General features: G+C 45.3%; 1 protein-coding gene across 2 annotated transcripts; it reads right to left on the bottom strand.

Moving 5' to 3' along the window:
• Positions 1-53: 53 nt before the first annotated feature.
• Positions 54-16,342, bottom strand: LOC123709003 (probable elongator complex protein 2). 2 transcript variants are annotated; one of them, XM_045660076.1, is made up of 12 exons: positions 16,124-16,342; positions 15,579-15,870; positions 15,175-15,387; positions 14,569-14,796; positions 12,896-13,107; positions 11,651-11,798; positions 5,161-5,373; positions 3,991-4,110; positions 3,164-3,329; positions 2,250-2,508; positions 1,521-1,735; positions 54-1,035 (listed from the first exon to the last, which is right to left on the bottom strand). In XM_045660076.1, the coding sequence occupies exons 1-12, from the start codon at positions 16,247-16,249 to the stop codon at positions 891-893; spliced, it is 2,337 nt and encodes a 778-aa protein (XP_045516032.1). In that variant the 5' UTR covers positions 16,250-16,342; the 3' UTR covers positions 54-890. The 2 variants fall into 2 exon arrangements, with proteins under 2 accessions (XP_045516032.1, XP_045516033.1); XM_045660077.1 differs by having other exon boundaries at positions 56-1,035; positions 5,161-5,355.
• Between the last annotated feature and the right edge of the window lie 11 nt (positions 16,343-16,353).

Here is a 16,353-nt window from a genome sequence, read left to right as displayed (position 1 = left end):
TGTATAAAGGAATATAAAACACTTTTTTAATATTATATGTATTTTACTGAATGACTAAAGTTCCTTGAGTGACACACCCAACAACCCTCATTCATACCTATTTTTACGAATAAGATTATATTGCATATAGTATGCATACTTGTAAATGCACAATTATGACATACGCTACAATATGCTACGAATTGCCGACACCGTATCGAAAGACAATTCTATTTATGCATTGATGATTATTGATGTCCTTTAGCCGAGAGGTCCTAGGTTCGAAGGTGAGACTATTGTAACGGTTTTTAAACAGAAGCAGATAAGTATTTGGCCCATGGCCTATTACGGGATTATCTGATGTCAATAATAAGAACAGTGTTTACATCCGAGACATCATAATGCAAGATAATAAACATTTTTGTCGTTTATAACACTTTGATGTTTATAGCTATAAACAAGGAAGTGTATGGCAGTAATGCACTGCAACACGGCAAATTAGACTTTATTTCTAGATAGAGAAAGCTCAATACATATTATGTATGCGATAAAATGTTTATACATTAACATCCCATCTTTCTACTGCCATTACACATACATACATTACACGTATACGTACATTATTATATTTTTATTATTATTATGAATGTAGCCGATAACTGAATTTGTTTTCACGCTAAGTTTAGACACACTTCAGTGACTTAATGTAGTGACAGTACATTGGAAATTTAACATCGTATCGCTTAGTTTGACGAAGTTTTTTTTTTAAATACACTTATTACACCCACAAATAGAGTTATTAAAAAAATCCTCCAATATTTATGTGTTAACAATTCCCGTATAGTGAGACTAGGGAAATTTATATAGACTTAAGCAGGAATTACGACAAAAACGCATCAGCATCGGCATCTCTATGTCTGAACAGTGTCAAATGCTATACTGTGAATTCGGACGAAGTGGTCGCAGCCACAGCTGGCCAGAACGAATTCCCTCTTTTTATCCTCTTTCGTCCTTGGCTTGAAGGATAGACGTTTCACCGTTAAGTGGTGAGCCGAACTGGAAATATAAAAAACAACACTTTACGTATTTCGTAGTTCCCTTTTGGCGTTCTTAGTGATGTGAAAATAGTTTTCACAGACCATAACATTTTTAAAGTAAATATTGATTTATAAAGGGTTAAAACACTGTTCAAAACTAGACGTTATTTTTATTATTATTATGATTATTTGCGTCAGGTGTAAGGGTTGTAACTCCTTACAAACATATTATATAAAAATTTGACGATTAAACGAGTGACGGAGGAGTTTTCTGATAGTTCTTCTCGTCTGTTCTACGCCCCTGATTTGAACGTAATAGCTTAATAGAAAGTAATAGCTTTTGTTTTTTACTCTAGAAACTTATTGACTTTTGACATTAAATTATTTTTCGCGCTAAGTCTAGATTTCCGATCTAACCCTAAATTTATGCTTTTATATTTACTATCACAATATATACAGATTGTTTTATTAAAAAACCATCAATATTTCCTCAGACAAACTCACCTATTATCCAACTCGTGTAATATCGTCCAGGTATCGTCGTGTATGTATATCTGTATACCCCCCGTCTCCAACCCTACCGCGGCAATTCGGCTCTTTAGAGTTGGCGCGAAGGCCAAAGCGGTCACAGATACAGATAACTCTAAAGGCTTTCCGAGTAGAGCGTAGTCTTTGAGCGATGAATCTGTGATCGTATCTGTTTTTGACCATAGACAAACCTAAAAGAGAAATTTGCAAATACAAATACACAAACACTACAAAAAACAATTTCGGTATTTATTTGCGTTGTCAAATTGACATGATAATTGTCTGTCAAATAGAATTGTGTTTGGTTTGGTCTTTTGGTTGGTTTGGGTCTTTTGCACATTGAAAGAAAATAATTTTTTAACCGGATTAAAGCTGTTAATTGTATTATTATAAACTTATAATTATTTTTTTACATAAGTTTATTATAATACAAATAGCTTTAATCCGGTAATTTTTTTGTCTTTCAATGATAAATAGAAGAAAACATTTTTTAACCACGAATTTTCGATTTAGATTAATACTATATGTTTAATTTATTGTAATTATTTTACTTATGGCTCTAGTATGTCTGTCTGTTAATTTAGAAGTCATAATGGATGTGATCTATGCTAGACTTACTTTAAATATTCGGTATGGCACCTTATTTACAAATAAGGTAATTGAGTCATCATAAAATAGAAATGATCTAATAAAGTGGCGGCATACCTTTCCATCCCTAGAACCCGTCCCGAACCCGCTTCCGTCATAAAACCACGCACAGCACCAAATAATCCTCGAATGGATCCCATTAGTTTTGTCAGTACCGGCTGCAATGCTGAACAGACCTGATTCCCTGGTGAACAGGGTCCATCTCCTATCTCTGGATACCGAGAGGAGATGACGTGAGTCGGGCGAGAAAGCTAATTGTGTGACTGTTAGCTGATGTGAGACAAGCTTCTGTATTTGTTGCCAAGATTGTGTTTCCCTAAACAAATAATTTAACTTTGATCCCTTGCACTCCAAAGTCAGGTCACTGGATTAATATTACAAGTTATTTATTTAAATGTTAATTTTAATAAGGAGGGGGATTACCCAGGGTCGGGTTTAGGGAGGGCAATTGGGGCTTTAGCCCCGGGGCCTCCACACCATAGGGGACAATAGATGTTTTAAGTTCTGACTAGTAAACAACTTTTGTTTTGATATTTTTTTCTGTTAGTTTACCTTTACCTTCGTACAAACATGTTTATATTGTTCTGAAATATTAACGGAAATCATTGATCTGTATTTACTCAAATAATCTACTTGGTTTCACAATATTTTTTTTGGAAAATAACTTGGACGAGGGGGCCTCCACTCCTTTATTGTCCCGAGGACTCCAGACCTCTAAATACGGCAAATCTTCAGTTGCTACGCTCTTGACCTCTCTCGCTTCATTCAATTTTATGGCAATCACCATGCAGCTCGCCGGTTATGATTACTTTTGACCTGTCCCTTCTCTAATACCTCCTGAATTAAGTCCACGTACGGCAAGGAGTTCACCGTCCACGATTGCCTTGCGCCATGACCAAACCGCCTAACCCTTTCGTATCCTTGTCGCCAATAAGCTAATAACTTAATAAGTGAAACGTGCAATATCTTACCATATAAGTACAGCAGCGTGTTGCGCAGTGGTGGCTTTGCAGGCGGAGGCCAGCAGTGAGCCGTCGGGAGATCCGGCCACGCAGTACACTTCATAGCCGTGGCCATATAACTTTTGGGCCTCGGGCCATAGCGTGTTCTGCATTAGGGTTTCTTCTGTTGGGGGCTCTGAAATATTTAAAAATATATAAATACTTACGTGAATATTTATATTATAAATCACCGCGCTACTGAACAGATTTTGATGAAACTTACGACTCTTACGTACGTTCCGAAATTTTTTTATACAATTACAATTATTATGACATCTGCTAGGAAATCTTAATAGGTACTCAAATATTATCAAATCCTAACCTTTTAAGAAAACACTTTTTAAACGGATTGAAGCTTTGTATTATTATTATAAACTTATAATTATTTACATAATTTTCCGACGTTTCACGTGCTTTACAGCGTGCGTGGTCACGGTGACTGAAGACAAAAGGTGTTGAATGTTTCTCTACAGCTGTGATACTTTTGTATATGTAATATACATAATATAATAATTATAAGTTTATAATAATAATACATAGATCCGTTTAAAAAGTGTTTTCTTAATGTGTAAAAGCCATGTTAACAAAAAACAATACAAATCCTAACCTAACTTTTCTTTTGTCAGTCTGTTAAAAGAATACGTAAAATTCAATGTCTTTAATCGAATAGGAGTGAAGCTCACCACTCTCGCCCGGTACATCGAACGACCAATTGAAGTTGGCTGCATTAACAAGTTACTACTATAGTATTACTTTTTGAGTGCATACAATAAATCCATACAAAGATCTCAACTGACCGTGCAATTCAATGGGAACAAAGTATCCGTCATTGTCAGCATCACCACTTTGGGCATCGTCTCCACTGAACACTGCTTTGTTGGAAAGGCCTAGAGACGGCACCGAGGCGCCTTCGGGTCCTATAAAGATAAACATATTCATGTTTTAATAAGCATTTATTTAAGAGTTTATTGCCCGTTCTTCAGATAATGACTAGTCCCCACACTAGGGATCCCCTGTAGGTAATTAGATTACAGCTCTTACCGTTAAATCTATTTAATATTTACTTTAAGTGTGTGTGTATGTGATTGGGTGTGTTTGTGGATGAGTAAATGTATTTTTTTATTGCGTTAATAAGCTTAGTTATTAATTTGTAATTTATATTTTATTCATAAAAAAAGCCTACAGACAGAAATGCATTTGTCCCATGCCTCATATATGCCTAATGATATTTCATGTATAAGAAGAAATATTGTTTTCTTTTCTAACTACTGACTTTTCATTTGTAAGTTCTGTTTCTGAGAAATGAAAAGAAAAATCATTAAATTCGATAAATATATTTACATTTTAAAGTATATAAATCTCCTGTCACGATGTTTGTCCACGATGGACTCCTAAAGTACTTAACCGATTTTAAATTAAATTGGCACACCGTGAGCAGTGTGGTCCAACTTAAGAGATAGGATAGCTTAGATCTTTAATTATAGTCGCAATTTTATTTTATTGCAAATTATTTGTCTATAATTAATTGACAGTCACAATTATCTGTTAACTCCAAAAGATTCTAACAGATGTCGATACTTTTCGACTGGATTGAGTAACAATCAATAGATGGCACTGCTATGGTAAACCGACAAACATGTCATATAAGCTACAATTCAATATCATGATTACCACGTGTTATTGAGGCTAAAGTATAAATTAAATTTATTTTGTAGTAAACGAAATACCGTGAAATTCAATTATTTCTACTTTTTTAATTTTTGGTGTTAGCATTGCCAACCACGTGTTACTTAGACCGAAGTGTAAATCAAATTCAAATTATAGTGACGATAATACAGTGAAATTATTCTTTCGTGTCACGGTATTAAGGCTAACTAAAACCACATTAAGGAGAAACGAAGTTCGCGGGGGCAGCTAGTATATTATAAAAAAGTCCTTCATAAATGTCTTCAACAATAATAACTTACCAGCTGCATCCTCAGGTTCCAACTCCTGGCCAGTGATATTCTGGAAGTTGCATATAAAGTTCCCGGGTGCTCGGAACACTCTGATGACCTTCTCCTCCGCGGCAGATGCGTATAGACCGGCGCCGAGTGGCGCCAGCGAACACATATCATAACCGTGTACTTGTGGTCGCGCTATCTCGTGCCATTCTTCTATTCCTGGCGTAGAGAAGTCTGCTTTAATAAATTCATAAAATCACTGCGATGACGACACACCCTGAATCGCGGTTACAGAGTTATTCCAGCCGCTAAGGGTATATAGAACTTCTTAGACGGGTTGAGCGAGTGAGTACGGTCTTCTGCCTTTACAGTGCACACGAGCCTCTCCAAGTACTGTATTGCCGTAGTTTTTACTATTAAAAACACAAGCAATCGCCGTTGAGGATCCGCCTTGCACCCACTTACGCCGACGCCGAAGCAAAGAAAGCGCTGCGCCTAGTCCGGCCTCCCACCAGCGGGTCTCACCGGAGGATGCGCATGTGCGGACCGAGCTGAGGTGTTCAGGCTGTGCCTGGCAGACTCCGGCTCCAGCTATGGAGCGAAAACCGCGTCGCGATGCGTCCGGCCCGCGTGCCAACGTACGCTCCCGCTCTCGCGGTCGAGCCGCGTTACCGCCGCCGCCGTCGTCGTCGCCGCCGAAATCAAGTTCGTCGCGCAACCGGTCCTTGAGTGGCTCTCGCTCGCGTAGCGATCGAGCCCCGGGACCCGGAGACGAAAAACCGGGCGAAAAAGTCGTTCTTAGTGAACAGCTCTCGTCGCGGTATACTGCCGTTCGACACCCTGTCGAACCGGCCCCCCACAACCCCTCCCCCGCAGTGTTTACTACAGCGGGCCTTTTAGACAGTTCCACACTAACTCACGCAGACCCCGAGGTCACAGGTGACTCGCGCCCGGCTGGCGCTCGAGCCCCCCTCGCGGTACATAGTGAAAGTGGCAGTGAAAGTGCAGTTTTCATCGAACAAAGTGGTGGTGAACAGTCGCAGCTCTCGTCGCGGTATACGGACGACGAGAGTACCTATACGGCTACCCCGCACCGACCTCACCCCTCGACATCGATGGCGCCACCGGACTCAGGAATGCACCTAACAACAAATGTGAGTACCGGTGTTATTTTTCATCATGGCGAGGAGCACAGCCACGCTCATGGGCATGACCCTGAAGAGCTGTTGGCCTATTTGGAAGGCGACCTGCGGCCATCGCAGCCCGTCTCACCTCGCGCCGGCTATGAGTTGGATGCGCTTTTTGTTGCGCAAACAATCATAGGCCGGTTCGCTACAGACGGGCTCGCACGCGCTATGTGCGAGTACCTGGCGCAGACCCGCAGGCGCCTTCTAAGTGAAGGCCTAATGACTTCGCCACTCTCAAGTGACGAACATGACGCGCTTGCCGAGGCAAGACGCGTACAATTACGCCGCCCGCCGCCGCGCGACTCTGATGAGGACGCCGCCGGGTCGGCACCCAAGCGTGTCTGTGCGCAGACGACGCCACCTGGTGTCAAATTTATGACACCTATAACACAAGTACAACCGGCGCCGCTCTCGCAGCGAGACCCGCGCCGCCGGCGCCTAACGGACATGCCCACGGACACGGCGCCTACCGCGGCGCCCCCCGCACCCCCCGCGCCCCGCGCGGCCCTTGCGACGGCTCTTCCGACGCCGCAAGATGCGGCGAACAATAACGATAACGCAGCGGCCTCTTACGCCGCAACGACCGCCTCGCCGGCAGTAGCCCGCCGGCCCCCCCTTGCACCCCTGCCCCCCGCGCCTCCAAAGCCCAAGTATCCGCCGTTTGTCATCGAGTCTCTCCCTGACTGGACAACGCACGTCAGGGAGATGAAGCGGCGGCTTGGGCGCACAATTAATGCGCGCGCATTCGGGCAGGGGTTAAAAATCTTACCCCAAGACGAGGAGGAGTACCGTTTGGTGCAGCGGTACCTAGGGGAGTTAGAGAGTAGCGGCGTAAAAGTCGTCTACTTCTCATACTCCCTACCAGCGGAGCGGCAGCTGAAGGTGGCGCTACGAGGCATTCCGGCGGACACGGAGCCCGAGGCCATCTTGTCGGAGCTGCGCGACTTAGGGTTCGAGCCGGAGCACGCTCAGCCCATACGTGCCAGAAGGGGCAGGCCGGGGTGCATATTTTTAATTATCCTGCGCCGCACCCCCGACCTCACCCCCGCTATATACAACATAAAGGAGCTGTTGTGTATACCGGGGGTCACCATTGAATCTTGGCGGGGCAAAAGGGGCCCCGCTCAGTGCCACCGCTGCCAAGGATTTAGGCACTCCTCGCACCAATGCCACCGGGCCTTAGCCTGTGTGCGGTGCGGGGAGGAACACCACTCCGCCGACTGCCCCCTACCAAAGGGGGCCACGCCGAAATGCGCCAACTGCAAGGGGGCGCATACGGCTAACCACAGCACGTGTCCGGTGCTGAAGGAGGAGGCGCGCAACAAGCGCGCAGGCACGGTGGCGCACACCACAGGGGGCAAGGGTGCCGCGGACGCGCGCGGTGCGCATGATGCGCGCGGTGCGCGCGGTACGCGTGGCGCTCGCGCTGCGGGACCCGCGGCGCCGCGTTCAAAGGGAGGAGAGCCGCGCACGCATGCGCAGGCTGAACGACGCGCCCATGAGCAGCGCGCCGCACACCCGCAGGATGCGGAATTAATTTCGTACCCTGCGGAGCCTCCCAGAGGTCAACGCAGGCGCCCCCGAGGTAGAAGAGGCCGGGGGGGGTTACAACCCCCCGCCCCCCCGCGCGCGGAAAATTCCGCGCACTTCGCGGAGGGCCCCAGTAGGGCCGCTCCTGACTCCGCTCCAGCCGCTGGAGCCTCCAGGACCGCCGGACAGCGCGCCGCACGCCCCCGCAGCGGGGGCCCTCTGAGGGGCCAGATGTTCCTCAGCGAGGCGGCGATTGCTGAGGCGGTCGACAGGGCGGTCAACTCATTGTTGAGCGCCCTCTACCCGACTCCGCCTGCCCCGACCCATGGAGGACGCCGGCCGCGCAGTCGAGGCGTAAAACACACACACCAACAACAATGATCTTACGCCTCCTACACTGGAACGCCGAGGGCCTTAGGGGGAAAGGTCCCTACCTGCGCAACATCCTACGTACACACAACGTAGATGTTGCGCTCATTTCAGAGACACACCTGCGCCCCACCGACCGCCTGAGTGCTGCGGGCTACTTCGTTTACCGCGAAGAGCATCAGGCGATCAACGGGGCGCCCATGCGCGGCCTGGCAGTGCTGGTTAGAAGGAGCATTCCTCACCGCGCTATCCAGGCCGTCAACCTGACTGGCATCCTGACGCTGGGGGTAGAGCTGGAACTGGGCGGTCAGCCCACAGACGTGTTGGCCGCTTACGCTCCCCCCGGCGCAAATTTCATTGAAGCCGAGCTGGAGGCAGCTCTCAGCGCGAAGCCGACGATCATCGCGGGTGACTGGAATGCCAAACACATCAACTGGCATTCCCAAGTCACGAACGCGCGAGGTCGTCGCCTCTTGCACCACGCCGAAGAGCGCGGCTACCTGGTGTGCGGACCTGACTCCGCCACCCACTTTCCTAGGATAGCCGCCCACAGGCCGGACACCATCGATCTGGTGGTGCACAACCGGCCTGACCTCCACCTAGCGCAGGAGGTCCTGATGGACGAATACCAGTCGGACCACCAGCCGGTGCTGTGCCTCATCGCGGGGGCTCCATCCCCGCCCGCACGCACCCGGAAGGTCACCGACTGGAACACCTTTGAGTCCATCATGGAAGACACCCCTGCGCCCGGCCCACCGGATTCGACAGGCGCCGTTGACGACATGGCGGAGTCCATGACGCGGCAACTCCAGGCAGCTCTGGCGGCAGCGACCTCAACGCGCACGCCGGAGATCACCTGCCAGGACCTTGCACCCTATGTGCAAAGGCTGATTCAGCGCAAGCGCGCGCTCAGGAGGCAATGGCAGCGCAACCGCTGCCCCGCGCTCAAAACGCAGCTGAATCGCCTCGCCGAACGTGTCAAGGCCGAGCTGGTCTCACACGAACGGCGCACATGGGAGCGCACACTGGGAGAGGCCACCACAGAGCCTACCCGCCTCTACCAACTTTGCCGCCGTCTCTACAGGACTCCAGAGCCGAAGCGTCCCCTTCGCGACAGCAACGGCGCCATCACTTACGATGACACAGATCGGGCCGAAATATTCGCCGAACACCTCCAGCGTCAGTTCTCGCCGAACCCCGCGACGTCCCCTACGCGCGTGGCAGAGGTGGTGAACGCTGTCGAGGCGTGGTTGACGTGCCCGATCTCTACCGACGAAGCCCAGATCTTCTTCTCGCCGTCGCAAGTGCGGAAGAGGATCTCAAGACTGCGACCCAGGAAGGCGCCGGGACCGGATGGCATCACCCACGAGGCGCTGCGCCATCTGCCCATGAGGTGGATAGTTGCGCTGTCGCGCCTCTTCACGGGTATCCTCCGGTACACGCACTTCCCTAGATCTTGGAAAGAGGGCAAGGTGATCCTAATATCGAAGCCCGGGAAGGACTCTTCCCGACCCGAGAGCTATCGACCCATCACCCTGCTCTCGACGCAGTCGAAACTGTTCGAGTGGCTGTTGCTGCAGAGGATCGAACAATACCTGCAGCCGAGGCCCGAACAGTTCGGCTTCCGCGGCGAGCACAGCACGACGCTGCAGCTGACGAGGGTGCTCTTCACTGCAGCCTCGGCCCTCAACAAAAAGGAGGGGGCCGCCGCCGTTATGCTGGACATGGCGAAGGCCTTTGACCGTGTCTGGCACGACGGCCTCGTGCTGAAGCTCATCGAGTCTCCACTGCCCCGCCGAATGGTCGCCGTGCTCCGCGCCTTTCTCACTGAGCGCACGTTCTTCGTTGCGACGGGAGAGGCCGCGTCGAGACCGCGACCCATCACGGCGGGCGTCCCGCAAGGTAGCGTGCTATCGCCCTTGCTCTACACCACGTACACCGACGACGTTCCGTGCCCCGAGGGGTGCACACTCGCCCTCTACGCCGACGACACGGCGTACGTGGCGTCATCGCTGAGGGCCTCGCACGCTGCCCAAAAACTCCAACGTGCCAGAGTGGCTGGACAAGTGGAGACTCGCCGCCAACCCGGACAAGACTCAGGCCATTGTCTTCGGCCGGGGTAGGTTGCCACCACCCCTACGCTTCCTGGATCGAGACGTGCCGTGGAAGACGCCGGTCACCTATCTAGGGGTCACCATAGACCGGGGTCTGACCATGACGCCCCACATCTCCAGGGCTGTAGGGAGAGCCAAGTGGGCGGCGCATACGCTTCGCCCACTGATCACAGGCAACCTACCTCTCCGCACCAAGCTCGCGCTACATAAATTGTATGTGCGCCCTCACCTCACGTACGCGGCACCGGCGTGGTTCTCCTATGCCAAGGAGACCAACCGCCGAAGACTGCGCACCGTACAAAACACCGTCTTACGGTGCGCTGTACATGCACCACGCTACGTGAGGAACGCCACCATAGCGCGAGACTTGCGGATGGAGTCGATCGACGAGTTCGTCGCACGGCTCGCGATGAGGATGTTTGATCGAGCAGACGCCTCTCAACATCCTCACCTCCACAACATCGCGCCGTGGCACTCCAGGCCGCCCGACCAATACAAGTACCCGCGTGAGCTCTTCTCCGCGGGTTCCGACGACACCAGGGCAACAAACGCGGCTTCGACCGCTGGTCGCCTCGCTGGGCCTCCCCCGGGTCAACCGGGGGTCTCACCCGGCGGTGCTTGACCGCGAGCCGCGCTAGCTGCCCGATACCACCGATCATGACACCAGGGCCAAGTCGAGACTACTCCTTGGCCCCCTCCTCATCACCCGGACTTGACACTCCGGACACGACCCCATCGGCTGCGCGCAGCGGGTAGAGACTGAGTCTCCCCGCGCGCCTGCAGCCCCCACCAAGGGCTATATGCCCGCCCCCGTACCGCCCTGTATCAGCAGGGCGCGAACAGAAACACCACTTGAAGGGGGCATACGCCCCGAACAAGACAAAACACCCCCCTCGCGAGGGAGGGTGTAACAATAACTACGCGAATGTTGAGCGAGTGCCGGCCTTTTAAGAATTGGTACGCTGTTCGTTGAAAGGCCCTAATTGGTTATTTATTTTGTTTTGACTACGTTAATTTATAAGCTGTAGTGTGACAATGGCAGTTGACATTAACGCGTTTACTTCAACATATATAATATAAAACGTTGTGTCAAGACAGATAAATAATCTGTAGACTAAATAAAAATCATAGACAACACTATAGAACAAATAATTATATACAGATCTAATTAGTGTTAGTGTTAGATAAAAAATACTACATCAATAAATAGACAATCAGCTGTCTCTTTCATTCTTCTTTCCATATTATAAAATTTAAAAACAACTAATTTTTTTATACGCAAACATATTTAGAACATTATTCTTAGAGATTTACCAGGTCCAACTTTCCAAGGGGCATGTAATCTGGCAGTCTGGTCCAGACTAGCACTTAGAAGGTACCTGCCCTTCTTCTCCCATTGAACGTCTTCCACTCCACTGAAGTGACCTCCCACCACTATGCTCGACTCACATGTTTTTAATTCCTGAAAGGGTATCGTTTCAAGTTTATTTTTTTTAAACAAACCATTAGATCTATATAAGTATAATTCAGAGATTAGACTTAACTCAAACTATGATTCCAGTATATCAGAATGTTGACGAGACAAATATAAAAACATATTTACACATTTTTAAGAGCATAATCCAGATTTATATGGCTTTTACCAGACAGGAGCAGACAATTCATTAAAAAATATCGCACCAGTATTCAAAAGCATTTCTTTTATATTTAACAACCCTTTGATAATTTTCTATAGAATTATAATAATCAGCTTCCTGACTCACGAATTTGCTCTTTGGGTCTATAACCCCCCGATTCCTTGTGATGTTTTTCTTAAACTAGTGTTTCTAGCGCACACAGAAAGACAGCTAAGGGCTGAAGAAAAACAAGTTACATCAATTATTAGTGATGCAACGGACGGCCTTATCGCTATCAAGCAACTATTAAGAAGAAATACCGAGGATACATGCATGCAGTGCATAACGAAATTAACAAAAATAAAATGACAAGTATGTTTAGGAAATAATGATAAATGTTCCTTAAAATATTTTCATTTCATATAACAATGTCAGCACTGTCACTTTCACAGCGTTATGTCCTACGGTATTCTACTGTGCTGCTGCAGAGGTGCAATCCATATTTGTGCTGAAGATGCGAGTTTTTCGGGGTATTTTTTGTGTTTCCCCAAGAGAGTCGTAAACCACTCCTTATATGAAAATTGTATTCGTTTTACAACAAACTCCAAAGCGAAATTAGATTTTCTAATTACTAATCACTGAATAAATTCAAAACTCTCTTTAAATTAATTAATCAATAAATCGTTTTTTTATAAATTTGCTCCAGTTCAAACATTTTGTATGACTCAAAACTTGGTGATTAAAAAGAGTGGCGGAAAGTTTCTTGGCAGTTCTTCTTGGCCTTCTTCTTCTTTGACTTGGGAACTGGTAGTAAACGTAAAATTAGAATCAATTTAACATCTTTTCTGTTGACGTTCATGAGTGTACTTGCTTATTTTATGAATAAAGTTATTTTGAGATTGAAAAATAAAATTTGTGTTAACTTACTTAAATACCCACGTACCTTATCTAATTTCCAAATATGAAAGGATCCATTGTAGCCGTGCCCCATAAAGGCACTTGGACCAAAACGGCTGCCATAGAAACCGAGACCATTTCCGCCTACTTCCCCAACTCTTATCTTCTCCACCCAGGCCCCCCCCTTTTCGGGTTCCCAGATGATTATAGTCTTATCCAAAGATGATGACAGCAGACGATGGATTGGCTGTTTGTTGTCTGAAAATCCAATATTTTTATTTGCGATATTTGTTATAAAATAAGTGTTGTTTGATGATTTGCTATTTTAAAAGAGTACAGAGAGTTTTTTACGCCGGCATTTTCTCTCGGCCTACATCCTCTGTATTCTTTGCCGATGAGTAGGGATGTCTACTTTTTCAAGTTTAATGACGTGGAATAAGTGATTAAACTTGAAAAGGTAGACGTCGTAGACGTGTAGGTAGACGTAGAGTTATCTTATGTTCCAAAATAAACATATTTTATTTATATATATTATATAGTGGAGCAGTGTTGGCCCAGTGGCTTCAGCGTGCAATTCTCCGGCTGGGCACCAATGGACTTTCTTTCTATGTGCTTATTTAACACTCGTACGGTGAAGGAAAACATCGCGAGGAAACCGACCATAGACCAAAAAACGTTGACAGCATGTTTCAGGCACAGGAGGCTGATCACCTACTTGCGATTGGATTGATAAATGATTATGATTTATTTTATATATTTTATACATAATATTAGGTCCTTAGATATGAAATTGGCGTTTTGTATGAGAGGAACAAAAAGGCGATTTTTTTAAATATAATATGTTTAATTAATCAAAGTATGAACCATTGTTTTCTATGCACTTTTGCCATCTCATAGGTAGTTCATTGATCCCTTTACTAAAAAAACCAGTCGGACGGGAATCAATAAAATCTGTGAAGGCGATTTGGACTGCCCCATCAGAGTTAATTTTTTTCCCTTGCAAGAAGTTGTCCAAATTTCGGTAATCTGTTGGAGCAAGGTCCGGAGAGTACGGAGGATGTCTTTCTCATTCCAATTGAAGATCCTCCGATTGGGTAGCACTCGGTAGTGCAGTGTGTGGTCTAGCGTTGTCGTGAAGCAGCAGTGGCCACTGACCAGCCTTGGTCGTGCAGCACCAAACGCTCACAAGTAACTTTTTCGGAGTCAATTTTCGCTTTCGGCAACGGTTCGGCTGGGTTCAGCCATCGCGATTATTGTACAGGATCCACTTTTGATCACAGTAAATGATTCGATTTCAAGTCCCTTCATTATTGTGCCGGTTGAGTAAAGCAGCAGTCGACGGGCGAGGTTTTAAGCTTTTTCACCTTTTTAGCTTCAAGTGGATTAATACAGTTTTATTACTAACCGTTTGCGATCCGCTTCCAGAACGTTGGAAGCAAAAACACACTGTTTTCTTTTGCGATACGGTCACAATACACATCATTAATTCCTTAAGAAGTTTCCCTTCATTAAGAAGTTTCTGCAGCACTGGTGGCACATGGTGGAACTCATACTCGTAAATAACGCGATATTTCAGGTTTTCCATTTTATAAATAGTGACGCAAAGAAAAAAGTAATAAAACGGGAAAATGAAATGAATCATGGTTTTCGAATAACAAATGGACAAGGAGATATTTGAGGTCCAAGTGGCCAGTACTGCAAAACGATTTTTTTAAATACCTTTTTCACTAAAAGTGTCCCACTGAACTCCATACACCCAGCCCTCGTGACCAGCCAGAACTGCTTCTAGTTTCACAGACCAGATAACATCATATGCATCAAACACTTTTTTCTCCACCTTAATCCCTTCCACCTGCGAAGACGACGACGGCTCATCGTAGAAGCGTTGTATGCGCCAAATACGAATATATGTGTCTTGTGATGCCGTTGCTAATAATATTGTGTTATCTGAAAATTATTTTCCAAATTAATAAATATATCTTAGTAAGACGCTTGTATAATGGAATACTGCTGGTAGTTATTCTTGGCGTAAATGTAGTCATTATACATTGTGACTCAATTAGTGACGCACTTGATTCATTAGTTGGTTAAGCCCACTTAAGTTGCAAGCTTGGAATGTTTCCTGATGAAACAATAAAACATTTATGTAAATAACATTAAAAAAAAACTTTATATTTGAATAATATGTGCGGGTGAAACTTAATACAGAATGTGGACATAAATATGATAAAGGAAAAAAAAGAAAAAGAATGGAGTTAAACTTAATTGACATAAAAGCATTTTACAATCATGTTACTAATAAACAAATAATAAATATTTTCATACCTTCAATTATGCTGTCCATACCCCTTACCCAATCTTCATGTCCAATCAGAACATCAACTCTGTGGTACTCCCCATTTAGAGCAAATACATGAATCTTATTATCATCTAGCCCAAGAAAAAGTATGGGCTTATTAACTACTGGTAACATAAGAGCATGTAAAGTAAGACATAATCCAGCATTCAGGTTAATTATCTGTTTTAAGGTGACAGTACCTAAGGAAAAAAAATATAAAGCATAAGTTTATGCTATTTTACAAATTCTACATTCCTAGGAGAAACTTTCATCAGCATTCAGTATGTAGACATTTTTAACATATTTCATTAGTATTAAAACTTCAATATTAATAAAGGAGTAACTTAGGAGTCTAAATTTAAAGACAAGTCAAAAATGACAATATCATTACCATTTGATCTCTCCCAGACTCTAACTGAAGAATCAATAGATGAAGTAAAAATACATAAGTCATTTCCGCCTGTATACATTCCATAAATACTAGTAATTCCATCAGAGTGACCTTCTAGTACACTAGTAACTTTCCACTGTCCATTTTCAAGAGTCCAAATGACAGCCGTTTTATCTGCAGACGCCGATATCAGTTCAGTACACAAACCAACAGGTTTTGTTAACCATTTCACTGAATAAACTCTAGATTGATGGTGGCTAAGAACTGTAAGGGGATCTCTTCCTTTTATATTCTGAAAGTAAGTATATATTTTACTAGATTGAGCACATAGCAGCAAATTTGTGGCTTTGTTATATAATAAAAAGAAATAAAAGTCCAGAAGCCAAGTGTTAACCTAGCCTACAGAACTAGAATTAGAGTCTACTACATAAATTAAGGAAGGATGGCTTGTATCTTTCAGGTTCGATTTAGGAAAATATTATGATTAAAAAAACCCTTTTATTGATAAAATATTTGACTAAGGTAAGAATCTAAAGATACTGTACCGTATTATAAATAACCACGGCATTACTTGCTCCAAAGCATATAAGCCCTTCTTTATTCCAATCGACGATTTCTGGGGTACGATTACAGGCCGCAGCTGTGTAAAGCTGCTTAACAAAAATCTTCATTTTCCATACAAAATTAATAGTTAATATTTTTATCGCATGTGCAGTGTGCACTTGTTGAGTTTTGTTTTTAAAAATTAATGTTAAGTTTTTGACTTTGAGTATTG

The sequence above is a fragment of the Pieris brassicae genome, chromosome 4, assembly GCF_905147105.1.
Source record: "Pieris brassicae chromosome 4, ilPieBrab1.1, whole genome shotgun sequence".
Classification (NCBI taxonomy): domain Eukaryota; kingdom Metazoa; phylum Arthropoda; class Insecta; order Lepidoptera; family Pieridae; genus Pieris; species Pieris brassicae.
The sequence above is the reverse complement of the archived record's forward strand: the minus strand, read 5'-3'. Positions and strand labels throughout refer to the sequence as shown.

Bases quoted from the DNA above. Each gene is read 5' to 3' on its own strand.
- LOC123709003 (XM_045660076.1), bottom strand. From the start codon at position 16,249: ATGAAGATTTTTGTTAAGCAGCTTTACACAGCTGCGGCCTGTAATCGT. The intron at 15,871-16,123 runs GTACAGTATCTT...ACTTACTTTCAG, and splicing joins CCGTGGTTATTTATAATACG to AATATAAAAGGAAGAGATCC. The intron at 5,374-11,650 runs GTAAATCTCTAA...AATTTATTAAAG, and splicing joins CCCTTGGAAAGTTGGACCTG to CAGACTTCTCTACGCCAGGA.